Source organism: Oryzias melastigma, linkage group LG12 (genome assembly GCF_002922805.2).
Source record: "Oryzias melastigma strain HK-1 linkage group LG12, ASM292280v2, whole genome shotgun sequence".
Lineage (NCBI taxonomy): Eukaryota > Metazoa > Chordata > Actinopteri > Beloniformes > Adrianichthyidae > Oryzias > Oryzias melastigma.
This window is the reverse complement of record NC_050523.1, coordinates 22,698,258-22,725,173: the sequence shown is the minus strand read 5'-3', so window position 1 is coordinate 22,725,173 and position 26,916 is coordinate 22,698,258. Positions and strand designations below refer to the sequence as shown.

General features: G+C 39.7%; 3 protein-coding genes across 3 annotated transcripts in view; 2 read left to right on the top strand and 1 right to left on the bottom strand.

Annotated features, from left to right (window-relative positions):
• Window positions 1–414: 414 nt before the first annotated feature.
• On the bottom strand, window positions 415–2,085 carry tmem203 (transmembrane protein 203). The gene is made up of 2 exons (XM_024257745.2): window positions 1,927–2,085; window positions 415–1,560 (listed from the first exon to the last, which is right to left on the bottom strand). Exon 2 carries the CDS (start codon window positions 1,476–1,478, stop codon window positions 1,065–1,067), a length of 414 nt encoding a protein of 137 aa, XP_024113513.1. The 5' UTR covers window positions 1,479–1,560; window positions 1,927–2,085; the 3' UTR covers window positions 415–1,064.
• A 1,485-nt stretch (window positions 2,086–3,570) lies between these two features.
• Window positions 3,571–9,754, top strand: alad (aminolevulinate dehydratase). Its single transcript, XM_024257737.2, has 12 exons — window positions 3,571–3,706; window positions 4,378–4,503; window positions 4,591–4,641; window positions 4,982–5,078; window positions 5,596–5,731; window positions 5,821–5,904; window positions 7,063–7,151; window positions 7,272–7,327; window positions 7,407–7,494; window positions 7,564–7,650; window positions 7,726–7,855; window positions 9,413–9,754. The coding sequence occupies exons 1-12, from the start codon at window positions 3,621–3,623 to the stop codon at window positions 9,472–9,474; spliced, it is 1,092 nt and encodes a 363-aa protein (XP_024113505.1). The 5' UTR covers window positions 3,571–3,620; the 3' UTR covers window positions 9,475–9,754.
• Window positions 9,755–12,036: 2,282 nt separating this feature from the next.
• The window catches only part of LOC112163198 (atrial natriuretic peptide receptor 2), a 96,049-nt gene continuing 81,169 nt past the window's right edge, over window positions 12,037–26,916 (top strand). Inside the window, exon 1 of the mRNA XM_024299466.1 lies at window positions 12,037–12,972. Within this exon, the coding sequence (XP_024155234.1) occupies window positions 12,231–12,972 (742 nt within the window). The 5' untranslated portion in view covers window positions 12,037–12,230. The remainder of the gene's footprint in view (window positions 12,973–26,916) is intronic.

The window sequence follows — 26,916 nt, the reverse complement described above, 5'->3', positions numbered from 1 at the left end:
ATGTTCAATAAAGCTTATTAAAAAACACAAAACAAATTTCTAATGAACTTCTGTCACTCTGCAAAAAATATGTTCAAGAAAATGACAGGTTTAATCATTTTGGCTAAAAACAGCATCATAATAATTAAAAGACTGCTGAAAATGCTTTAAAAATTGATCAAAAGATGATCTGAGTGAGGCTAAATATTGATTAGACAAATATTGTTTTGGTTCTTTATTTACAAATTTGCCAAGGCAAAAAAAAAAAAGAAAAAAAGGACCTAACTGCATGTTTCTTTAAAACATATTCACACAACATACTTTTACATCAGCACAATAAATAAAACAAAGTCTTAAATACATGCAGATACAGATAACACAATAAAGTATAAACCAAAAACATCACTTATTATGAAAATAAACAGCTCTCAGGGCAGGTTGAGTGAAAACAATCTTCTCATCTTTGCAATGATGGAGTTCAAGCACTAACAGGTTTTGGTGAGGGTCATTCTCACAAACAGGAGCCAACGAAGGGGTTTAAAGTTTTAAAGGTCAGTTGAATGAGCAACAGTACAGAAAATGAAAAGTGAATGTTTGTGTTTCAAGCATTTTTTTGGGGGGGGGCAAAGAAAATGGCAGCAAATACATTTTGGAGATCTCTATTCAATTGAAAAACTGCACAGCTTTCCATTTTTGCAATGTTTTGTAGTTATGCAAATCAGATGCAGAGACAAAATTGAAGAATAGCTGAAACACATTCCCCCTAAAGGCCCATTTTCTTCCATTGATTGCCACGTGCAGAAACAATGTGATAAAAACTACATCTGACATTTTCAGTTTATTCTCCTAAAGTTCTCCAAATGTAGTCATACATCGACTGGCTGGAATGACTTCAAAGAATTACTTTAAAACAGAAAACACAACAAAACTCAAGCAGGCGCATAAACTTGTCCTTCAAGCTACACCGTAGTGGATTGAAAACAGCAGGAAATGAGGCATAGGGAAAAAAATGTCACGTTAATGCTTTCAATCTCTAATGGCAGACGGATACTGCACTCTGCTCATGTTCATCAGACATGCCCTCCTCAGTTGACCCGGCAGGCCCGTATCATCAGCAGCTGCAGCAGGATGAAGAGGGGGGAAACAATGAGACCAAACCAGAGATCTCTAGCTTGTTCTTGTTCGGCCAACTTCTGGCACAGTAGAACCTCACACACCAGCTTCAGACTGAGCACCGTCAGCACCCAGAGGAGCCGCAGCACAGCCAGACGCTTCTCCTTCTCGTACAGTCTTATGGACACGATGGTGGTGAAGTAGGTGCTCAGGCCGTCTGCGGCAAACAGCGGGACGAAAACCAGCCACCAACTCAGTTTGGGGGATGGCAGGTCAGCCTGCAAGGCAACCAGCATGCTGAAGACCAGCAGAGCCAGCAGGTGGAGGAACAGTTCAAAGGTCGCAAAGCCCAGCCACTGGACCAGCTCCCTCAGAGAGAACAGCATGGTGGAGGCCCGGACAGGAGGAGGTGGAGGAGGTCCAGGGAGGAGAGGAGACTGCAGGGATGACTACATCTTCAGATCCGACCTGAGAACAACGACGAGGGTGCAGGATGAATAAAAGCAGTTTTATAGTAAAAATAACAACGCTGCGTGCTTTTCTTACGACAGACGTAACCAGTCCTGATCGGACTGACCATAGACGGGCCCCATACCGAGTCAGCTCATCGTTTAACCTCATTAATATCAGTTTGGTTACAGTTTTGTTCTTAAAGCTTAGTGTTGTCACGTTTGTTTTTGAAGAGAATCTAAAGCAAAAGCATAATTTGTGTTTGAAGGGAACCGAGCGGGTGGTGTTTTCCGGTGCTAACGTCAGCTAATCACGGACAGGTGACGCGGAATCAGGATTACGAGCGCAACGAAAGATAAATGCGTTTAGTTAAAGTCACTTTACCTTAGAAATACAAGGTTTTTCGACTCCAGCCACTTAAATATGACACTGGAAAACAGCTAAACTGCTGTTAACATCTTAGCTCTTCACCAGATCCCATTCCCGTGGAATATCGCGAGAAACTGAACAATCTTAAAGTCCCAATAGGTTTTTGTCGCCCTCATCAGGACTGGAGGAGTAACATATAGTCAACTGTTTGGCCCCGTGCTTTCATTTTTACAAAACGTACACATATATATATATTTTTTTAGTCTTTGTTTAAAGGGTCAACATAAAATTTTCATCTAAAAAAGGATTTATTGTCACTTATGATTTTGTAAAATAACCTGTATCTCTGTGGCTGAATAACTGTCTAGAAGTTAAGAGCCAGATAATCATAATTTATGTGGATAATAATAATAATAATAATACGTCAAGTAAAGCAAAACAAAACAGGTGCAAGAATATACAAGTTCGCTTGCTCCTGCTCCCTTTCAAGCACTTTATTGAAATCTCTTTGACAATCTTAATATGTAATACTTTCATTGTGTCATGTATTGTATGAAAAAGAGCTACTGTATATGATTAAGAGTAATGATTCAATATATCTAATTATTGACTAATTATCCTATGTTTGATATACTTCTTTATAGATATATATTTCTGTTTCTTATCTTTTTTTTTTTTGCTTTGCTTGAAATAAACCATTTCCAAATCAAAGTGACTAAGACGGACACGGAAAGTAGAAAGAGCTTAAGGAGGATCAGCCATGATGCCTCCAGGTGTGGTGGCAAATAGGGGTGTAACGATTAATCTACTCAATCGATGAATTAATTTAGATTCCTATAAGATCCAGCCAGATTGGTCTATCTGAGGAAAGTTTTTAACTGAATCAGCTTATAAAATTGTTTCAAAATCAGATAAATTGGTAATCAATATTAAATTTACCATTTAGATTGAGGCACAATAGGTTTATTTCACAATACCATAAAAATGACCAAGTGTCATCATAGAGGACAAACACACATGTGATGACAGTAAAAACTAATCAACCATCAACAGTCCAATTTGTGGATACACTTTGAATTTATCAAAGACATGACTATACAGTGTGGTAGAATATTTTAAAAACCTTCCCTTTGGATTATTCTGATGTGGAAAAATATCAGTGAGATTTGAATTGGTGTTAAATCGGGTCGTTTCAGCAACCACACATTATGATATGAAATATCATAATGTGTGGTCTATGATATAGATTAGAATAACAATTGTACATTTCTGATTGTGATATCAAATAAACCTACCATGCCTCAATCCAAATGGTATTTTGATATTGATTTGATTATCAATTTATCTCATTCTGGAACACTTTTATAATAGCCCAGGTAGATTCTATTAGCAGTTTGATCAGACAGAGATCAGTCTGATTGGATTGAGGGAAAATTAATTAATTAATGATTAATCTTTAAGCCCCTAACAATTAACCTATGAAGTATGTTTTTTTGGACTGGAGGACTATGTAGTTCACACCTAATTGGTTCTCATTAAAATTATTTTTTTAAATCAGACAGGCTCAATTTAACTGTATTTTTTGCGTTAAAGTTAGCAATTCTGCTTTTAACTTAAATCTGTTCTTCAATATAAAAATAAATCATAAGTTAAAAAGCTCCCAAACAGTAAATCAGTAAGAACGTGTTAGTAACACTTTCCGCCACTAGATGGCGGAAGTAGAACTACAGAGCAGAAACCACCGAAGAAGAAAGACTTCCAAGTGTGTAGAAGTGGACAGCTTCCTCCTCCTAAGGTGAGCCTCTTTATTTATGTAAAAACGGGTAATATTAGCTCATGAGTGTTTTCAGATGTAATCGCGATCGTTTATAGAATATGTTGTTGTAAATTCCGCCGTGATTCGATAAGAGATAATCTCTTATTAGAGGAGATAAGTGCTCGAAAAAGTTTGAGATGTTTCTGTAAATGGTAGAGTTCTTGCAGGGCGCGCGCCTGGGATATGTCACCTCACCAGTTTCTTTTATAAGAGACTACAGAGCTGTAATATTTTGCATTTGTAATTAAAACATGTCTTGACATGGTGTTAAAGAACACTTAAACTAAAGTAGTTTTGGTGACAAAAAATGTAGCATGCTCCTCCACTAAATGATCATTGTTCTGAGTTGGTTTCTTTTATCTAGTAATGGTGGAAAGGGGTTGAAGCTCAAACATTTAAAATGAATAAAAACTCTCTCTCTAAAAATATTTGATCCATTTAGCTACAAACTGAGTTGGGGATGATATTGTTTTTGCAGATGGGGGTGTTGGGGGCGTCTGTCTCCAGGGCTCAGTGTCTATGTTCTGATCAAAGGGTTGCAGCCGCAGACCTGAGCCTTGTTGACTCTGCAGTGAAGCTGAGCTGCCATGTTTTCCTGCGGGGCAGAGTTGTGGCCTCACAGCTTCATGCCGTCTGTCTCTCTGCTGAAGGTCAAAGATGCAGACTCCAGCACAGTCGATCCTCCACAGCGGATACTTCCACCCGACGCTCCGATTTTGGCAGACGTGTGCGACCGATCTCAGACCCGAGAATCTGATTTACCCCATCTTCGTCACGTGAGTGAAGTCAGACGCTTCTGCAGTTCAGACGTTCTGATTTTCCTGAAATCATAGAATCAGTTTCATGCTCGTTTTGTGCTGCAGAGATGATGCTGATGCAGTGGAGCCCATCAACAGTCTGCCAGGTCAGGCCAGGTGAGAATGACCGACACACACAAACCAGATGGTGTTTATATTGTGGTGCACGTTTGAGTGATGGAGCGCCATTCCAGATGATTGTGTGACGCCATGCGCCACCAAGGGAGTGACCTCAGATAAGAGAAGGGTGGAGTCAGAGCCACACACTGGACTCCGACCGAGATAAGACGGGGATTCGTTAACTCATTCAAATCAGCACCAACCTGTTTGTCTGTGTTTAGTAACATGGCGTTCAGTCCTCTAACACCATCCTAACGCTGACGACCTGCCTGGTTTTGAAAGAGCACAGTGCTGCCTGGCTCCCTGCAGCCACTCAGTCACGTTTTGTCCTCTGCAGGTACGGCGTGAACAAGCTGGAGGGAATGCTGAAGCCTCTTGTGGCGAAAGGCTTGAAATGTGTGCTGATCTTTGGGGTCCCGGCGAAAATCGCTAAGGTTTGTTGAACCAAGAGAATGGAGGAAGAAAAGTCAGGAGGAAGTTAGAGCTGCTGACTCAGCATTTTATAGAAAAGGAAAGAAAAAACACTTTAATAGCAGACAGAACTGACATAAACCAGTAGAATTGACGAGTACATCTTTATTTTGTGTAGTATCTTGAAGTTGAGTTTACAGCCATGATGGGCGTGTCAGTACAAAAATGTCATCAGAGTTTGGCAACTCTGCTTGAGATGAATTTTCTTTATTAATGCTACACAGATGGATTGAATGTGGGTTGATTTGATGAGTCAACACAGAGATGGATGAATAGATAAAGGTGTGGATGGATGGACAAACAAATTGATAAATGTATTTATGGATAGAAGGATGAATGAGGGATAAATGGAAGGTTTTGTGCCTAAATGAATGGATGGAAGGAAGAGTCAGTAGATGGATAGAGGGATGGATAGACTGAGGAATGGAAGAACAGCTGGATGACCTGTCTCCTGACTTTGACCTTCCCCTTCCTCATAAGGATGACCGGGGCTCCGGCGCCGACACAGACGACACGCCGGCTGTTCTGGCGGTTAAAAAAATCCGCTCCCTGTTTCCTGAGCTGCTGGTTTCCTGTGACGTCTGCTTGTGTCCGTACACCTCACATGGGCACTGCGGTCAGTGTCTCCCCTTAACTTTGACCTGCTCCGTGGAGCGCAGGATGATGACGATGGGACTCTGCTTGTTGTTCTGATCTGGCCTCCAGGCATCCTGAACGATGACGGCACTCTGAACAACGACGCCAGCTGTCTGAGGCTGGCAGAGGTAGCACTGGCCTACGCCAAGGCTGGTAAGCGTCTCTGTTTTATAAGGACACAGCTTTGGACACATGCTGGTTTGTGACTACTTTGCAAAGCATCTTGGGAGATTTGAGATGTGCGCTTTTAAAATAAGTTCTCCTACACTTACCTTGGTGAAGGGAACTGAGAAGGAAAGAAGTCTGAATTCTTGGATTCATATTTAACTCTGATTTAACCATTGACTGCAGAAGAGAACTGGAATGAGTCACTCCTCCCCCTTTGTGTTCCAAACAGAAAGTACCTGGTGGTTCCAAGAAGCCAAAATCCCATAAGCTTCTTTAGAGAAATAAACAGCTGTTAATCAGTCTTTCTATTGGTCAGAATAACCATTCTTGATTTGATACCTTTTTTAAACATGTTCTTGATAATCTTATTTTTATTTTTTATATTTTTTTGTGTAGTTAAAGATAATCATCTGACCAATCAGATGCCTCAAAAGCATGTGGTCTCACATCGAACAATCAAAGCATTTAAATGACAGATCCTCCAAACCTGGTTTCAAGTTGTAGGGGTGTGGCCATACAACAAGCTCTGTCCTGATAGGTGAGAGTGGTTGCCATAGAAACAATGACTTAGACCAATTAGCGCTTAACGGTGTCATCTGACTCCAATATGTCGACGCCCGTATTCTAAAAAATTAGCAGCTGAATTGACTTTATTTTGCTGGAGGCAGAAGTAAACAATTTTCTATGAGTGACATCACACGCACTCAGTCCAGTTCTCCTATACAGTCAAGGGATTATAGCTTTTAAATTCTATTCCTAAAATTGTCCCCCGGGGCCTGGCGTCCAACACGCCCTGCCCCAAACAAATGATGCCGCAGGGTTCCTTCAGGGATGGGAAAATACAGATTCCAGTCAAAGTGTTTGGAAAATTCCAGATGGTCAGCATTCATGGCATTATTGAGGTTGAAATCAAAAGGGAATTCCTGTGTGTTTAAATGTTCCATCCAGTGGTTGACAGTTTATAGAGCTGCTTGAGAGCTTTTACCCCTCTCATACACAGACTGTCTTTAGTAACCCCTCTATGACCATGACAACAATAATGTATTTTATTTAAATTTGGAATTATTTAGTTAAATGTCACAACGTGTCTTTTTTGGAGCTTTGTCTGGTGGTGGTGGTTCTGTAGAAGTATTTTTTCTGCAGGTTGCCACATCATCGCTCCCTCTGACATGATGGATGGAAGAGTCCGAGCCATCAAGCAGTTTCTGCTCTCCAACGGTTTGGGAAACAAGGTAACTGAATGAAACGCCGGGACCTCTCTGCGGCGAGACGGGCCTTCAGAACTGCAGTGGAGCCCGCCGGAGGAACGCGCCCCGCGTGTTTGCTAACGTCTGCTGTGGCTTCTCCTGCAGGTGTCGGTGCTGAGCTACAGCGCAAAGTTTGCTTCGTGTTATTACGGTCCTTTCCGGTAGGTGAGCAGTAGTTGAGCGCATGTGGGGGATTGTGTGGCGTTGCGGTAACTCTGCCTCCATCCTGTTTGCATGCAGGGACGCTGCACAGTCCAAGCCTGCGTTTGGGGACAGGCGCTGCTACCAGCTGCCCCCCGGAGCCAGAGGGCTGGCCCTCCGAGCTGTGGTAGGTTGGTTTGGGGATAAGTTCAGGTGTTTGCGGCTCCTGTCCTCATGCTGCTGCTGTGTACTGCAGGAACGGGACGTGAGGGAGGGGGCGGACATGCTGATGGTGAAGCCTGGCCTGCCGTACCTGGACATCATGAGGGAAGTCAAAGACAAGGTGAGTCTCAGAAGGTCTTTCCTGCAGCTGAGCCCTGCCGTCACATATGTGGTAAATGTTCTATCGCCTCCTCAGTTCCCTACCCACCCCCTCGCCGTGTACAACGTGTCCGGAGAGTTTGCCATGATGTGGCACGGAGCGAAGGCTGGCGCCTTTGACCTCCGAGCTGCTGTGATGGAGGCCATGACCGCCTTCCGGCGCGCAGGTGAGAAGAACACATTAAACCTTCTTCGCTTTCTTGCTCCACCGATACAGTTATGCAAAAGAAAAACCTCATAGTTTATTAAATATGCAGAACAAAAATATAAACACAACACTTGTTTTTGCTCCCATTTGTCCTGAAATGAACCCGAAGATCTGAAACATTTTCTACAAACACAAAATAAACATTTCTCTCAAATGTTGTTGACAATTCTGTCTAAATCTGTGATGATGAGCACTTCTCCTTTGCTGAGATAATCCCTCCCGCCTCACAGGTGTGGCGTATCAATATGCAGATTAGGCATCATAATTATTGCACAGGTGTGCCTTATCAAGACTCTGATTAGATGGCATGAATGTTTCACAGGTGTGCCTTATAAACCTGCTTATTAGACCTTGTTAAAAGGCAGGAGTGCCTTATAAAGATACTGATTAGACATCATAATTATTGCACAGGTGTGCCTTATCAAGACTCTGATTAGATGGCATGAATGTTTCACAGGTGTGCCTTATCAAGACTGATTAGACATCATAATTATTGCACAGGTGTGCCTTATCAAGACTCTGATTAGATTGCATGAATGTTTCACAGGTGTGCCTTATAAACCTGCTGAAAAGACCTGATTAATATACAGGAGTGCCTTATCAAGATACTGATTAGACAGCATGATTATTGCACAGGTGTGGCTTAGACTGTCCACTGTAAAATGTGCCATTATGTTTTATTGGGGGTTTGGGGCCTCAGAAAATCGCTGAATACAGTTCTAGTAGATCGATGACAAGAAGATAGTAAATAAAGACACAGCAATACCTCCATAATAAAAATTGATAAACTAGAATTAAGTCATGCTGCGTTCACACCTGGTATGTGACACGTGTTCACAAACGTGTTAAACACACTTTCAGGGGTAAGGAACCCTGGTCCTCGAGTGCCACCTCCCTCCATGTTTTCCAACATACCCTGCTCTGGCATGTTCTTATTGGCTGGACACACCTGAACCAGGTAATTGTCATGGGTCTCTACTCATGACTGATTACCTGTGTCTGGTGTGTCCAGCACATTTAGCCCATTGTTCTCACACTGGACTGTGTCTACTGACCCTAGCACGTCTGCCACCTACAGTTAAAAGAGATTTGATGTGAAATATCAAAGTGGTGCAAATCTGGTGAATCTTGCTCCATTTTTTTTTTTCACAGCTCTATTCCGATATATGAAGCACTTTGTGTCATAGAATAATGTTCAGGCACAAACCAAAATTATTATTTTGGCACCTGTGTGGATTAAAAAGGACGTCATCTATACTTCACTACCACATCCAAGTCCCTGATTGGTCAAAGTTCAACCTGATTAACTTTCAACACATGTTCAATGGTCGCACGTTTTGTATGTAGCACAGTAAAGTGGTTGTAAAAACTTCCATAGCGACGTGTGAACAGATGAGTTCTGTAAGTGGAAGACCGAAACACACATTAACACGCATTTACATAAAATATTTCATAGAACAACTGTCCAGAATTTGTCCCTCTCAGGCTAACAAAGTGTTCCTAATGTGTGCTGCAGGAGCCGACATCATCATCACCTACTTCACGCCTGAGCTGCTCTCCTGGTTGAATGAGTCCTGAAGACGGGCGGATGGACGGATGGGGGGGTGACCACCGACCCTGCAGACCTGCTATTGACGGAGTTACTCTGAAAACAACCTTTGTGTTAGAAATCCTAGAAGCAACGTTAGGTTTTCTGATGATTCACAGCTCGTATTTCTAAATGTCCTTTCCTGCAGAAGATGGGATTCTTGTACATGAAACTGTCTGTTTCTGACCAGATCAAATGTGTATTTGCTGAACAGATGCCTGAAAAAAGAACAATTAATCACTGAATAAAAATAAAATAGTTCATTTCTTGTTCATGTCTGTGAGTGCATTGGTTAAGAGATATATTTTATGGTAATTTAACCTCCACTCTCCCCTCTTCGGGACGGCCTGGTTAAGAGAAGAAATGCAAATATAAACGATATTTAGCATTTTAAATCATCACTTCCATTTATTCATTAGAGTTTCATTAGAGTCCAACGGATGATCTTTTGATCTGTATTCAAAGTCTTCCCAGTGGTCTTGTGATTCTTTTTAGCTATAATCTTAAAAACCTGTATTTTTTTTCTTTTTTTTTTTATGACTACTACTTCAAAGTAAGCCTGTCATTATTTCCCATCATCCCTTTGTTCACATGCTTTCTCTGTAGCTTACAGCTCCCCACGTCCCCAACCTAAGATTTCTGGTGCAACAAAAATAGCGAGAAATATTGGAGATATATATATTATATCCAGTTTCCAGCTCAGAATATTTATTTGAATAAATAAATATTCAGAAAGGCAATTTTGAGCTTAATCTTTGTAAATGTCCTCTATCATGAATGAAAATTCCACAAGAACTTGTTTAGAACATGTTCATAAGAGTGAGGTTTATTTGTGCATGAAGCTGAATTTTCCTCTTCATAACTTGGGATTGTTTAAATACAATCAAGACTTAAAAACAGATTTTCAAATGAGCCTGTTAGCAGAGCTAAAATAAGTTTATTGAAATGTCTTGAAGCTGTTTAAGCTTAAAAATGAAGCAGAACATTCATGTTTTTGCTTCTGTTTCAGATAAAGACGTTGCTTAACGTTTAATGTTTGTGTCTTTGGTTTCACTTTCAATAGAGGAATGTGTAATATTAAAAGTAAAACCTTCACAATAGGCTGCATGGTGGTGTAGTGGTTAGCACTCAGTGAAAAGGCCCGGGTTCAAGTCCCTATTGCATTCTTTCTGTGTAGAATTTGCATGTTCTCCTTGTGCATGCATGTTTTTTCTACATGGACGCCAGTTTCCTCCTGTAGTTCAAAAACGGTTTAATTGGTGTCTCTAAATTACCCCCTGGAGTGCATGTCATTGTTTGGCTTTGTGATTCCAAACAGATGCTGCAGGATCGTAATATTACATCTTTGTTCATGTGCAATTTCCTTGAATAAAAAACGAGGGGAAAAAAGGCAAAACTGTCTTTTAACTAAGTTGCTGGTTCAACTACACAATTTTACCAAAAGTATTCATTCACCTTGACTCATGTGAGTTAGACAGATAAAGTTTGAATTTCAAGAAGGTCTTCTTGCTTCCAAAAATGCTCTCAATAAAGGCCATTTTCCAGTATATCAGATCTGCTTTTTACTCTGTTGCAAAATTTTGAGCAAATGATTAACCGAAACCAATGATGGGAAGTTTATCATCTGCCAAATTAGATATGAAATAAATATAAGGATTTCCTCGTTTACACTCATTTGCGTTTCATATTTATATTTTGTCTTTACTGCTGATGTTTTATTGCAGACTTCTACGAGCAAAAACTTTTATTTTCACACTCATCAGATGCAAAATTCTTCATTAAAAATATTTTTTGAAGAAGCTACATCATTGTGGACTGGAGTTACGCACGGACACTGAGCTAAAACTGAAAGTACAGATGATTTGTAACTTATCTTCCTAAATTCTAGCCAGGTAAAGTCCTCCGTGGTGACTTTATCAATAAAATCCCCTCAAGTATCAGATAACTTCTGACTTTAATCAGTCACAGCTCCCATAATTACACATTTAAAACAAACACTTAATGCAAAAAGTCAATTTGGTTCTTAACCTGAGTGATAATGTTTGTGACATTGACTGTAAAAATAATTAAATTATTCCTTTATACAGTCTATGGTTTGAGATGAAGCCAAACTTTCCTCTTTGGCTCTTCACCTGCGTGCTCAGACTGTCTTTTCCGGCAGAGGGCGCTTCAATTCAGATTTTATTCAAAAGATTTTTCCTCCCGTCTGTTAAAATACTGATGTTTCTGTAAAGTTTATCTTCTGTTGTTTGTGTTATTTAAAACCTATAAACAGTTGTTTTTATGCCCAAAAGACAAAGTTAAAAGTGTCTGGAAACAAAGATCTGGATACGGGAAATACATTCTCCGTTTGGCTGAAATTTGCTATGAAAGTCAAACAAATGAAAACAGTCAGAAATCTCTGATTTACACGTTAAATCTGTGATGCTTCAGAGGAAATGGAACCCTTCCCGGGGTGGGATTTACTGTGGGGGGACACTGTGTGCAGCGCATGACGTGTGGGGGCCGAGCGGCGCAGCGCGCAGTGAAGTTCTCTCCTCTGGACTGCTGTTATCACTCTCCGAGGGGCCCCTCCGCGCAAAGCACGCTGCGCTTCGGAACTTCACTCGCGTGGATTTACAGAGCGGAGCCTCGCGCGCGCTGGCGTGACAGCATGACGCATCTGTGCGACTTTTGAAGGAGACAGAAGAAGGAGAGTGTCTGAAGCAGCAGCAGCGGAGCGCCAAGCCGGTTGAGGGTCCTCTCCATGGCGCGCGCCGCCCGCAGCCGCGCGGCGCTCCCCGGACAGAGGATGGGATGCCGAGGCGCGCTGGGATGCTGTCTGCTCGCGGCGCTGTTCTGCTGCCTCCTGCCCGACTGCAGAGGCAACATCACCGCGGCAGTCATGCTTCCGGACAACCACCACAAGTACCCGTGGGCTCTGCCGCGCGTCTTCCCGGCCCTGCTCATGGCGCAGGAGGATCTGCACACCAAACACAAGCTGCTGCTCGGGCGCACCATCAACATCCTCAACTACAGCACGGAGAACCCCGCCGCGCCGGGCTCGTGCGCGGAGAGCCGCGCGCAGGTGGTGGTGGTGGACGCCAAACTTTACAGCCGCCCGGACGTTTTCTTCGGACCCGGGTGCGTGTACCCGCTGGCCTCCGTGGGGCGCTTCGTGTCTCACTGGAAGCTCCCGCTGATCACGGCCGGGGGGCCCGCGTACGGCTTCGAGAAGCTGGACGAGTACAAGACAATCGTGCGCATCGGGCCGTCCACCACAAAGCTGGGGGCCTTCGTCAACGCGCTGCACACGCAGTTCAACTGGACGTCCCGGGCCGTGGTGATCTTCTACGACCTGAAGCAGGACGACCGGCCGCACTACTTTCTCTCTGAGGGGATTTTCATGAACCTGAAGGACGAGATGAACTTGACCGTGTCCGCGCGGCCGTACACCAACGAGCAGGACTACAAGGAGCTGGTTTCTTTCATCAAGGAGAACGGAAGAAGTAAGTTTACGCACAAAGTAAAAACCATCTGACACCGTCTGAGTGAATATTAATAATAATAATAATACTACTAATAATAATAATAATATACTTGCTACAGTTTTATGCTTTACAACTATTTTCGGAAGCGCGTGAGATTATTTGGAGTCAAAGCAGCTGGGAACTAGATAAAGTAAATGGATGGATGATCCTCCCACGAACAGTCTGCGGGAAACTCTCCCGCTTGGAACATCTTGAAAATCCAGAGAGGAACGGAAACCCCCCAAAATAAAAATGAAATATTGCCGAGATGGTTCGTTTTTGGCATCATCCTTCAAGCTTTTCTACAGACATAGGGGTGGGGTGGGGGGTATTTGGTCTGCGTGATTATTGCGGGGTCCTGACACGGGATTGTTACTGATGTGCGTGCTCGCTGCTGCCAGCAGCTTCCTCGCGCGTGGGACCACCACCTGCGTTTTTACGCACGGAGATTAAAGGTTGGCGCGCGGCACCAAAAAAAGGCTGGATGTGCTTGTTCAGTTGAGAATTTGTGATACTTTTTTCCCCCTCATGACTTTTTTAGCCAACGTGAGGCTGAAACTCAACAAACCACGAAATTGAATTTTTATTCTGTTTCTACGTTTCTTTAAAATCCCGGGATTATTTTTTTTTCTCATGGAGCGTGTCTGTTTGGAATTAAAATCAGTTCTGCTAAAAGCGCAAGATGAATATTTTGTAGAGGTATTAACATTTATTTTAGCATTGATTCCATTCATATATAATTAGTGGTTGCTGATCCAGTTTATAGTCGATTTTGGTTCACTTTAAACGATCGATTCACTGACCTAAAACATCTTTATCCCAAACTTCCACCAATGTGACTCAGATAAATATCTGGTACTGAACAGGTAACGGGTAAAGTTATCCAGATTCCTTGTATTTCTTCAAGATAATCAAGTGTACATTAAATATGTTTACAAATAAACAAGAATTAAAGTCAAATCCATTCGTATCCAATATTAGAACATTCTACCACTCAGTATGGTCACATGACTGTAAATTCAGTGTTTCCACACATTGCTCCGTAATGGTTGATCAGTTTGTGTGTTGTCTACTGTGATACACTTGCGTTATACTAAAATAAACCTACATGTCTCAATCCAAATGGTATTTTCCAATGTTAATTATTGATTTATCTCATTAGGAAACATTTTTTATTGGTTTAGATTGATTTGATTGGATAGATCTTGTTGGGGACTATGGGAATAGAAACCGATTAATTGGAATCATGTTAGGTAATGATCAGGTCAATGTTTCTGTGCTGGAAGGTACAAGTTGCTCCAAACAAGTTCAAAATGAAATATTTATTTCGATCTACTTTGCACTAAATGAAGATTAACTTTGAACCTTTTAAAAATGTCTGGGATCAATTTCCTCTGAAGCTTCACCTTTTTAGTATTTGTTTTTTCTCAGGTGTGAATGTTTCCAAATCTGCTGCCGATCATTGACATCCTGCAGAGGCAGACTGCGTTTTTCCTTTCCTTGAATTTGGAAGAATTCCTGTTGGAAGCGGCTCAAATCTGCTACTTACTGAAAATCTGCTTCCACTCAGTGGATCATGTCGAGTTGTGGTTTCTGGTGAGACGAACGGTTTCTAACTATCTAAATCTGTTGTTGCTGTTATGGCTGAAGGGGAAGCTCAGCGTCAGGAGGGGGGGCCGCCGTCTGACCCCGCCCCTCCACTATTGAATTAGGGGTCTGCTGCAGTGAGCTGGGGTCATGGAAGCTGAGGGTTCAGTCGCTGGCTTGTTGAGTCTGTGCAGGAAACACTTCCACTGTTTTCCTGACAGCTTGTCTAACTCTCGGCGGACTCCGCTGACCTGAACTTTCCCTCTTTGATGACCGAAAAGACAAACATGTTTGTCACAGTTTGAAGAGCAGCTGACCTTTTGACTTTTATCTGTAAACTTCTCACCCCAAAAACACAATAATCTACAATATTCCTCAGCTGTAAAAACATCTCTTTTCAGACAGGAACGCAGAACTCCATGGAAACTGTGGAGATCGATAACGCAGACTGACAGCCGCAGCTAAAATCCTCATTCAGCATGTTTCATTTTCTGACAGACGTAAAATCTCAGTTTAACGCAGCAGAAAAACGTCGATTCTGAGGATGTAATTAATGAAGAGACTCTACTGGCAGGACTCCGATGGAGGAATTCAGCTTTAAAACTCCCAATCCACAGAAAATAGGCTGAAAAAAAATGTGAAGAAAACCATTACTTATTTTCCATCTGTACTACAAACCAAAAAAACTACAGTTTACTAATAACCAGAGAGTTCGCTGTTTTGGTATGCAACATTTTGAGAGCAAATTAATTCTGAAATTCAAATCTTAAATGGGATTTAGATGAAAACTAGCGGGTCTCCTTAGAAAGCTGGAGGCAAACAGACAAATATAACCCAGTTAATGAGTTACAGCAGAACCGCCTGCATCCACTAAACAAGTCTGAAGCTGTTTATTTTACCCCAAAAAACAAACAGGAAATCACTCTGCTGTGTTTGTACAACAAACAAAGATTTATTCAAGCTGGAGGACCACAGACACGCACATTTAAACCATTCAATAACTCCTGCACCAGCTTCTGAGACGCTGCAGCTGCTTGTTTGCAGATCCCGATGATGCAAATGTCAATCCAGGAAGACTCACTCTGGTCAACTATTTCTAATACATTGTCCGTGGTCTTTTAACCCTTTAACACCTGAGGCATCCCTGGGGACGCTTAAACACAAATAGACACACAATCTTAAACATACAAACAAAATCATAAACATAAATACCGAAGCTCCAGTGTTAAAGGGGTAGTTGTGATTATATAGTTTTTAGCAAAAATTTAAAATACTGTTTAATTTTCTAAGACATAGTGTCTGCAGAGCGGCAGGAGTTCATTCACAATGAGTTGTGGTGATGCAGAGCAATCCCGCCCCCTTTCCCTCCCTTTTACTGAGTTCTCCATTTACGACATGCTTTCCTCTGGCTTACAGACCCTAACGCCCCCAAACTAACATTACTGGAGCAACAAAAATGACGAGCAACATGAAAAATTTTCATATGGCGTTAAATTTCTGTCAAAAGTCCCCCACGAGCGCATATCAAACTTTTTCGTTTTAATTTGAAAAACGAATGATACGCGGGTATTTCCGAGTTTTTTTTCTTCCCTCAATGTTGGGTTTCACACAGGAGAAGCTCCACGAGCGCACTGTCCTCCACCAGGGGGCAGACCTAGTTTTAGGAGTGTAAGAAGACTTTCACAGCTGAACAGGAGAGGTCACAGGAGCGTAAGAAGAACTCCCACGAGCGCAGAGAAGATGTTTCACGAGCGCAGGAGTAGAGGAGCGGGGCTGGAGACTGTCCTGCGCCCGTGGAGTGCGTTCTTTACGCGCGTGGAGTTTGATATATTCTCATGGGAGACTTTTGGTGGAAAATTAACCCGATATTTCCAGCTGTACAGATTCCAGTTCAGATGAGGAAAACAAAGACGTTCATGGATCTATTTGTCTGTAAGTGGATGTATCAGAATGGAGCTTATGGCCCGCTCCTTTTATGTCACAAAAATTATCTTTTTCCAAATGCATTTTTTTTCTTCTAGTCCTGATTCAAAACAATTTGACACATAAATACTCAGAAATGAATTTTTAATCTTATTTATCTTTGTATAAGTCCTCTATCTTTAAAAAAATGGCACAAGATCATGTTTAAAACACAATCTTCATCTAAATCAGGATTTAGGGTCAAATTTAAAAAAGTGTTTTTTTTTTTTATTTGCATCATCTTTATCATAGTAACCAACTGTTAGAAGAAAATCTTTAATGAAGGTTATGGAAAGCATAAAGCAGCAGGTGATGGGGAACCAGTGGGCCTCTCACAGCTTTGAGTTCTTAAATGCATCCTGACTGGAGTCTCCGGGCAGGGATGTGTGCTGCGCTCAGACTCAGCAGGAGTTCTGCAGAAGGAGCAAAACCTGCAGTAGAGAGAATTATTCAGTGTTATAAACAACCTTATGTCACGTCTAGAATGCTTGTAGAAATGTGACCACTTTTGCGTTCTAACAGCTCAAAAATCAATTCTCCACACAGCGTTTATGGCTGCAGACAATAGTGCGTGTAATTTCCACGAAATGCAGCGTGATTGAAGCTCCTGAGGTTTTCTTGGATGATGTGAAATGTGTTTGGACCTCTTCTGCTTTGACCGAGCGGAGCTCTGATCCATGAAAACCAACAACGAAGCAAAAACAGAAAGGAAACCAAATTCAGACACCAGGTTGTAGAAGAAATAATTCACAACAATTTTGAACTTAATTGAAATATAAAGAATTCTATTTAAAAAGCTGTAAAAAAATTATCTCCACACTAGGGCTGCCAAAAATGATTATTTTAATAGTTGATTAATCACAGATGATTTTTTTCCGATTAGTCGACTAATCGGGTCATGCACAAACTGAATGTAAAGCACACATCTTAATCATCATTAACTTTAAACTAACTTAAAACTAGATATACAGCATTACCTGTGATAACGCTAGTGTGAATGCTGTAAGCTGAATTTGACTGCTGAAGATGCTGATAGTTGAAGATGCTAAAATTGATAGCTAAAATCACTGAAGCTAAAGGCCAGCTAAAATATTAGTAAAAATGCCAAATTAGCCTAAAAAAAATAAAAAAGAGCCTAAGTTAGCCAAATCAGCTAGCATACAGCTGAAACATTTCCTAAACTTCAAAATAACCTAAAAAAAACAACAAAAAAAAAAACAAATTAGCGAAAATAGCTAGCATGCAGCTGAAATATTAGCTAACCTCCAAATTAGCCTAAAAACAAAAAAAGCCAAAATTAGCCAAAATAGCTAGCATGTAGCTGAAATATTGGCTAAACTCCAAAATAGTCTAAAAAAAAAAAAGCCTAAATTAGCCATAAAAGCTAGCATACATCTAAAATAGCCTAAAAAACTGAAAACAAGTTTAAATTAGCTAAAACAGTTAGCATGTAGCTGAAATACTAGCTAAACTATCCAAAATAGATAGAATAATGCCATTATAACTTTCAACTTTACTACAGTCTGACTCCAATAATATCAAGTAACGACTAATCGACTATTAAATTGGTTGTCAATTATTTTAATAGTCGATTAGTCGACTAATCAACTATTAAATTGGTTGTTGACTATTTTAATAGTCGACTAATCGTGGCAGCCCTACTGCACACATTTTTGGATGTTAATGCTACAGGGAACATGTCTGCCAGTAACCCCCTCTCCAATGCATGCTTTTCATCAGCACCTTTTTTCTGGTGTTTATTTTGTCCATCTAATAGTCCTCATGAAAAGCTGAAGCTCCATTATCGTGAAACACCTTGAATAAGATGAGATCAGACGAGGAGCATGCTGCTTTTACATTTCTCTTTTGGTTGATAGTAAAAGCGCAGAGCCGCACATCTCTGGCGTGACCACAGAGTGGAAAAGACCCCGGGGCCGCTTCTAGCAAACAAAGAGACAGACAAAGACAAGCATGAGAAAAGCTCAACATTCAGCTTCACACTGAGAACACTGTAAACTTCACATTATTCTGTTTTCCTCTTTGGGACTCATTTATTAAACAACTTTATGAAAGAAAATGTTCAAATGAGTCTCTATATACATTGTGGTGAAATGACTGATAATCTTCTCTGAGGAGCACTCAGTTTTCCCAGCATGAAACCCCAGAAGCTCCCCAAAGTTATCCGTATCTCTGGGTTTAAACAATTTCAGTGAGCTCTTTATTTCTAATTAACATTCAAATAAACTTGTAGCCTTTTTAGGTAGGGTGTCTTCAGTCTGGAAGCATTTAGTTTGCTTGAACCAGAGTTTGTTTCCCCCGATAATCCAGAACAAATCTTCCGTCTAAATGCACCCAAGCGGACCCCGGTCTGGGACCAGGAACCTCTCAGACCTCTATGGTTTGCTGGTCATTACAGGATGTAAACAGAGTGGAGTAACGATGAGAAGCAGCGACTCGTTGAAATGTGTTGGGATGAATTCGGGCTCATTAAAACAGCTTTAACGTTATACACATTGCTTCTCACACTGTTTTCTCAACATGTCAGAAACACTTATCAGTGTTCCTTATAGGGATCGTCTTCTCAGTGACCACCTTGCAGCATGCTGCCTCCGTACCAAAGCATCAGTCAAGTGTTGTACCTGATGTTGAGGTTCAAAATGTAACAGCGAAATATAAAGTTTTAATAGGCGAACTCTCCTGACAAGGATTGTAAAATGTAGGACTTCATTATTCTTTCTCTCGTTGGTTTCCCCGGTCCTCGTAATTCCTGGCGAATGATTGAAGAAACCTGTAGTCACATGGTTTTGTTTGCAAGTTTTGGTTTGGAGACTGGTGTCTCAGGTCAGCTGATCAGCTGCCCCTTGAGGTACCGAGGTCTTAAAGGAAATGCAAGGGGGAACGAGTCTTTAACATCTGTGCTCTGAAGCTTTGGAATGCTTTGCCACTAAATATCAGACAAGCGTCTTCCTTGTCCACATTTAAAATATGGCTGCCATGATTAATCAACAACTAATCAGCTATTAAAATAGTCGATGACTAATTTAATAGTCGATTAGTCATTACTTTATATAATATGGAGTCAGAGTGTAGTAAAGTTGAAAGTTATAATTGGTATTCTGCTAGCTTTATGGACTATTTTGACATTTATTAAGGTTTTTTAGGCTATTTTGGAATCTAGCTAATATTTCAGCTACATGCTAGCTATTTTTGCTAATTTAGACTTTTTTGTTTTTAGGGTATTTTGGACTTAAGCTAATATTTCAGCTACATGCTAGCTGTTTTGGCTAACTTAGACTTTTTTTTGTTTTTTTAGGCTAATTTGGGATTTAATATTTTAGCTGGCTATCAGCTTCAGCATTTTCAGCTATCAACGTCACGTCAGCGTTATCAGCTATCAATTTTGGTGTTTTCAGCTAACAGGACTAGCATCTTCAGCTGCCAAATTACAGCATTCACACGAGCATTATCATAGGTAAATCTAAATATTTAGTTTTTAGTTAGTTTAAAGCTATTGATGGTTAAGATGTTTGCTTCACATCCAGTTTACAGATGACCCGATTAGTCGACTAATCAGAAAAAATAATCGGTTATTTATTCAACTATTTAAACAATTGTTTGTGGCAGCACTAGTTTGAAACAAGACTCAAGACTCAGTTTTATAACCAAGCTTTTACTCAAACATGAGATTTTGCTCTGATTTTACATTCAAGTTTTACTGTTTGTTTTCTACCCTCAATGTTTTCTTCTATCATGTTCTTACCTTCATGTTCTTGTTTATTTTGTTTTTATCTTTTTTATTAACTTATTTATTACATTTGTTTTGATTATGTTTAAGCTTTTAATGTACAGCGCTTTGTTTAATTTTAAATTGTGTTAAAGCACTTTATAAATAGAGTTGATGAGGAGTAATGTCTGGTTGAACACAGTCTGAATTTAGACCAAACCCGAGGTTGAGAACTCAGTCGGGACCATATTAAGTGGACTCAGTCCGGACCAACAGACCTTTCCAGTCTGAATACACCCTTAAAGGCCAACTCCAATGAGAATGTTTTTTTTTTTTTTTAATACATGTTCTTGTGGTGTTTTGCTCATGATGGAGGAGTTTTAAAGATAATTTAGACTAAGCTGAGTTTATGGGGGTTTCTTTATTTAAATTGTTGTGAATCAGGATCTGATTTAAAAAAAAAACCTACAGTTTGAAAAAGCTCTCTGTGGTGACATAAAAGCTTTAATCTGCGGGCTAAAAACTTCATTCTGATGCATCCACTTGCAGACAAGTAGATCTTTGCTTTCCTTGTCTGAGCTGGAATCTGGATCAAAACTGGATAGTTTCAATATTGTTTGCCATTTTTAGACGTCAGTATAGTTGGATTAGGGTTGTGAGAGTCTGTAAGCGGGCGAGACAATGAGATGGGGCGGTGTTTCTCCACGCCAACAGTCCTGCTCACACCTCAGAGATGAATTTCTACTTCTTTCTACTGTATGCAGAAATTATGTCCTAGAAAACAACACAGTTTTTTTTTAAATTTTGGCTAAAAATTGAAAAATTATAATTAAAAGACGACTGGGAACGCTTTAGAAATAGATGAAAATTATTATAGAAGGGTGTTTTATTTTAGAAAAAGTCAGCAAAAATCATAGTATGCTGTAATATGTGTAATATTATTTACTGGTAGCATCTTTTATTTTTGTAAAGTGAAAGCACAAATGGGGTTTTAACCCTCAGTTTTGATCACAGAAGTCCATAAAAACTATCGACTATCTACTTTAAAGGAGACAACAGAGACGTGAGGCTGATTTTCCTCAGACAGACAGAAACAATAATGCAGCCTGTTAAAAGCAGGTTCAAATTACACTAGATATCCTAGAAAAACAACAGAACAGGCAGATATGTGAAAACACAGCATTAGATACACCTATTATGGGGCAGGGGCAGTTCTTGGAGTGTTTCTTTAGACAAACTCTCTCCCTAAACTAAAACCACACATTTTTCCAATGAAGAACAGATCATGGAGGACATTTTCCTGACCCTCAAACTGCATTCTCGCACGCTTCATCTTTAGTTGTGATTTTCCTCCTTAAAAAAACAGAAATGTAAGTAAAAGTCACTGCTGCGCGGCTCATGTACTGGCTGTTAAAACATTAAAATCTACTATTTTTCTCAGGATTTCTCTTTTATTAAAAGAAAAAGAAAAAATGGAGGAGTAATAATTTGTTCACTAAATTTTAAAAGGGTTTTGTGTTGAATAAACAGTTTTTAACCCTTTGATACCTGAGCTGATGATGCTTAAACACAAAATCTTTAACATACTGTAACTTTTCAACCATTTACGCGATAATTCCAGCAGATTCTGAAGGAGAAAAGCGGCTCGACGAGCCGCTTTTCTCCTTCAGAATCTGCTGGAATTATCGCGTCACCCTTCATATTGAGACAGGCCAGTTGAGATTGCAAAGTGGTCATTTCTTTTGCTCAGGTATTCCTGGTATAGTAAAGACCCAGGACGTCCTGGAGGGACTATTTTCTCCTGGAAGCTTATTGGGGTTTTCTGTGGAGAGTGGAGGTCTGAGCATATAAGATGGAAATACAAGACAATAAATGAGCAGTAATTCATTATATTAAAAATAATGTCATTGATTTTAGGTTTATTTGAAATCAAAGTTACATTTTGCAGAGTATGGTTTTTAAAGGGAATGATTTCAAAAATATTAGTTATTTTTTGGAACACCAAAATTTAATGTATGTGTTTTGAAGCTTAAAGCCAAATCTGAATTCTTCTCATCTACCTACCCCTACATTTACCCCGAGAGTTATGATTGTGGTGCATTTTGGGTAGTTTTGACTCTGATGTCACCTGTCAATCATCATGAAAATATAACGAGAAAGAGGCAGGTGCAGAAACCGTCTAGATGACTACAAAACAATGCATTGTGGGAAACGGTGTCCTGGAACTTCTTGTACTTGAATTTTGTGACTCTTTCTGGAAAGTGGCGAATCACTGATGTAAAAATAAACAAGATTTCAAATCATCTGTATTTATGTGTTTTATTGTTGCCTTAAAAAGTTAACTTTAATTTCAATTTTATTTATTTCTCTAGGATAGTGGACATTATATTACTCCAGTGGCTATTTTTATTCTGCTCTCCAAGGACAGATGTTAAAATGATTATAAAATACATAATAGTAAAGATTATACTAAGGAAGAGAGGCATATTAAAGTTCTACAGAATGCTAAAGACAACCTCGACTTCCTGTTCTCGTTCAGTCCCGCTGTTCGCCTTCATCTCAGGCGCATTTACCCACAGCTGTCTGGTCTCGACGACAATCCATGCAAGGCGCAAGTTATCTCAAACACATCTAGTGTCTCATGACATCATCAATAGTTGCCGGTTAGCTACGTTAGCCCAGAGCCTCCAGTTCTCGACTATACATAACAACAGCAATTTTATTACTTTTAAAAGGTCATGCTACAACAAAAAGTCATTGCTTGAATTTAGATGTAAACTTCTGTGGTTCAGAGCGCACACATGTGAAGAAAAGCGCTTCTCCTCTGTGGCACAGTATGACGCGGAATCCCCGTGAAACGGAGGCCTCCGCTTGGAGGGTGGGATCTTAAAAAAAACATTTCGGACAACCCTAGCACTGTAGATGTCCCTGCAAATGGAGGAGAAAAGGGGAAGAATTCAGAGAAAATCTGGCTCAGAAATTTCAGCCGAAAAACAAGTCAAAAGTAATTCATTGTAACACTGAAGAAGTAAGAAAAATACGTTTCTCGTGCTAATAAAAAAGTATTAGGTGTATCGTTGTGTACATTTATTCAGGAAGTGGATGCAACAGAAAACAAACTGTACTAACATCTACAAACTCTCAACTTTTAGAGCAATGTCACACAATTAAAGCTGCAATGTATTTACAGCCAAATTTAAAATTCAACTCAAAAAGTTCAATTCAAGCATTCTGACTGAAGTGGATAAAATGGTCATCTTTGAAGTTTTTAGGACAATATAACTTAACATATGCTTTGTTTCCCTCACACACCAGGTATGTTCATTTTACTTCTTGATAAAACCTTATAGATATTTTTAGAAAAGAGATTTGGTTTAGTGATGTTTTTCCCACAAACAGTTCAGGCTAAAACATCTGTTTTAACAATAGTATTACAGAGCACTGAAGTGTTTCTAAAATTTCATTGGTAAAGGCTTGAATCTACTTAGTTGCAGCAATTAATTCCTTATTTTCAACACAATTTGTTTCAGTTGAATCCCCGAAGGAGGGAGCAACATTTAACATGAAATACAATACAGTTTAGACATTTTAATCACCAAATGTTCCATTCAGAGGCAGAGGCATAAAAGAAATCACGTATCTGTTTAATCCGTTCACCAAATCTCAAAAGTAGAACGGTGAGTGAATGTGTTTGGTGATAAGCAAAAATATCAGTATTTTCCTCTGAAGTTCTGGGTCATCTTCAGGTTTTAACCTCTCTTGTGTAGGTGCTGTCTCCCTCATGCTGTTTTTAAATACAGTTTATGCATGAAATTCATTTTATACTGAAATTTTGTTTAGTACAGTTTTCCTCAAACTAAAAGATAATATTTAGAATAAAACAGATCAGGGTGAAAAAGCTGTTTTCTGCAGAAAATGATGGTACAGAATTGCAGGGTAAGACATATCCCAAAAGGCCTCCATGCGGCAACCTAAATGTAAGCTTTTTAGCGAATTTGGTAGGTGGACGCATGGCGGCATTTGTAACAGAGAGACAGCAGTCATATTTTTACATGTGGGAACTGATGTTTTGAGAAAAAGTTCAAATCAAACGACGACTGGATGGTTTTTTGACATTGGTCAGTGGCAATTTGGGCAACTGTTGCCCAATTTCATAATGATGTCATCCTCGCCTGACTGTCTAGATTCATGACCAATTTTCCAAAAAATCAGGCGCCATAAAGCAAAAAATTCTGCAGTTGTGTTTGTGATCGTCGCAGAAAAAAACAATTATTAGTTTTTTGAAGTTTCAGATTTAGAATTTTATATATGATTTTTTGTATTTCTTTAAAAATTTCAGTATTTTTTTAAGCGTAAAATATATATGTTTCAAATTTACAATTTGATTTTAAAATTTTTCTATTTTTACATGATTCTCAAATTCACAATTTTATTTGTGAAATGTTCTATATTTTATCAAAATTTAAATTGTTTTTTCAAGTTTCAAATACATTTATTTTCATTTTTTTTTTATTTTCCATATTTTCTTTCATATTTTCAATATTTAAGTCTACAATATGTAATTCTGAGTTAAAAACTGTTATGACGTTTCTTTTCTTTAATCAGATTTCTCATTAAGTGAAGGCCGACCCTGATTTGACCCCATATAAGGAAGACAGAAGACACAATTGGAATTTTTTTTTTCTTTTTGGGGGGGGGGATACATGAAAAAGCTCATAAGCATTTTTTTACTCTTCTGTATTTTATGATTGAGGAAAAAAAGAAGCAAGGATTCATATTTTTGACTTGAGCATGAACCTATGACTTCTTCTGAGTTTGTTTTTGTCAAAAACATTGTTGTCTGAAAAGATTCTAAACTTTTGTTGAGCTTGTCTGTTATAATTTCACATATTTATTGCACACAATAAGGCATTGAATAAGAAAATGTATGTAATTCCCTTTAAATTAAATGCTAAAGCTTCGCCTCAGCGTTTGGATTTCCCTTAAATCTAAAAGAATTAAAAATAGAACTCCTTGGGTGACCAGCAAAGTTCAGACACAAACATTAGCTGAGAAAAAAGATCCTCCAAATCCAGTTAGACTGCTGCCACAACACTGGGGGGGTGTTTTATCCAGCTGTGGCGTGCATTTATTTTGGGAGGGGTCCAGAACCGCCTGGCACTGCGAGCCATGTTGGCAGAGATTAGGGCTAAGGTCGGGGCTGACTTCACCTAATGCACGGAAATGTCTGCTGACCGGGAGCCTTCGCCGGCAGCAGCCTGGCTGACCGCGCTCTGCACGGAAACAATGCTCGGTTTTTCATGGAGACTCGGCGGCAGGAGGGCGTAGGAGGCAGGGTGAAGGCTGCGGGCGGAGACGCTGTCAGTCTGAAGAGAAGGTCTCTGCTTTGAGGTGCACACAAACGAGAAAGGGCGTCCTTTAACAGGTTGGGTTCAGCACTCAGGAAGAGTTTCTTTCTGCTTCTTCAGATGCATGGTAGCCCACAGATTTATACCATCAAAATGAAATATTTTGCCCTAAAATCTTACACCAATATTTCCATAGAGATTTAGACAAAAAGGTGAAATCCAAAGAAGAAACAGACCGCAATAATCCTTCAATGGACTTGCTTTATTTTTTTGAGGATGGATGTTGAGCCATGTTCAAGCAAACACTGGAGCTTCTTTCTGTGGAAGTTACATAATTCTTATGTAAGAGTCAATCGGATGTTCTCATTGGCTGCAAAGAACCTATAAATTCTCTCAGATAGTAACCTTTAGAAACAATAACAAAGGTTTGACATGTTTAAAGACTCTTCTAAATTATGAAATGGGCTTTGAAAATATTTACATTTTGAATTGTATCTAAAAAAAATACTGTATTTTTGTAATACTCTTTAAAAATTGTCTGAATTAATTAACATTAAAACAAATAATAAAAATTATTATATCACTAATAATAAATATAAAATACATTGAAAACCAAAAAGTCTTGTGGAACATTTCTGATAATGAGGACAAATATAATAAAAGTTAAGCTTAAAATTGTATTTCTGAGTATTTCTGTTTTCAAATTGTTGTGAATTAGGAGCAGGCGATAAAATGTGGTTTGAAAAACATCATATTTGTGATGTAGAAAATATTCTCCTTCCTGATGCATCCACTTACTGACAAATAGATCCATGAACGTCTTTGTTTTCCTCGTCTGAGCTGGAATCTGGATCACAACTGTACGGCTGTATAGCTCAGATATTGCTCACCATTTCTTTTGCATCTGTAGTGTTGGGTTAGGGCAGGGGTCAGCAACCCAAAGTGTTGAAAGAGCCACTTTGGACCAATACAATAAAAAACAAATGTGTCTGGAGCCGCATAAATTGAAACGGCTTATATAAGTCTCACATTGTAAGTAACACATGGAGAATGTGTCGAATAATCGATTATTTCTCCTGCTGCGTGTCCTCGTGTCATATAAGCTACATTTTTGGCCTCATGACAAGTTGGTGAGACATTGCAGCGTCAAAATTATCTGACAAAAGATGAATATCCTCATAATGAACATACAAGCTTTTATTTAGACAATCTTTAATGACACAAGGAGAGGGGGTCCTGATCAGTCTCTCCCTCATTCTCACTCCAGGTGCAGGAAGAATTCAAACATAACAGGACAAAATC

What these genes read in the sequence shown, in the direction of transcription:
- tmem203 (XM_024257745.2), bottom strand. Translation starts at nt 1,478, where the DNA reads ATGCTGTTCTCTCTGAGGGAGCTGGTCCAGTGGCTGGGCTTTGCGACC.
- alad (XM_024257737.2), top strand. Translation starts at nt 3,621, where the DNA reads ATGGCGGAAGTAGAACTACAGAGCAGAAACCACCGAAGAAGAAAGACT. An exon ending in ACTGGCCTACGCCAAGGCTG is followed by an intron (nt 5,905 to 7,062) that starts GTAAGCGTCTCT and finishes TTTTTTCTGCAG; the next exon opens with GTTGCCACATCATCGCTCCC. An exon ending in TGAGGGAAGTCAAAGACAAG is followed by an intron (nt 7,651 to 7,725) that starts GTGAGTCTCAGA and finishes TCGCCTCCTCAG; the next exon opens with TTCCCTACCCACCCCCTCGC.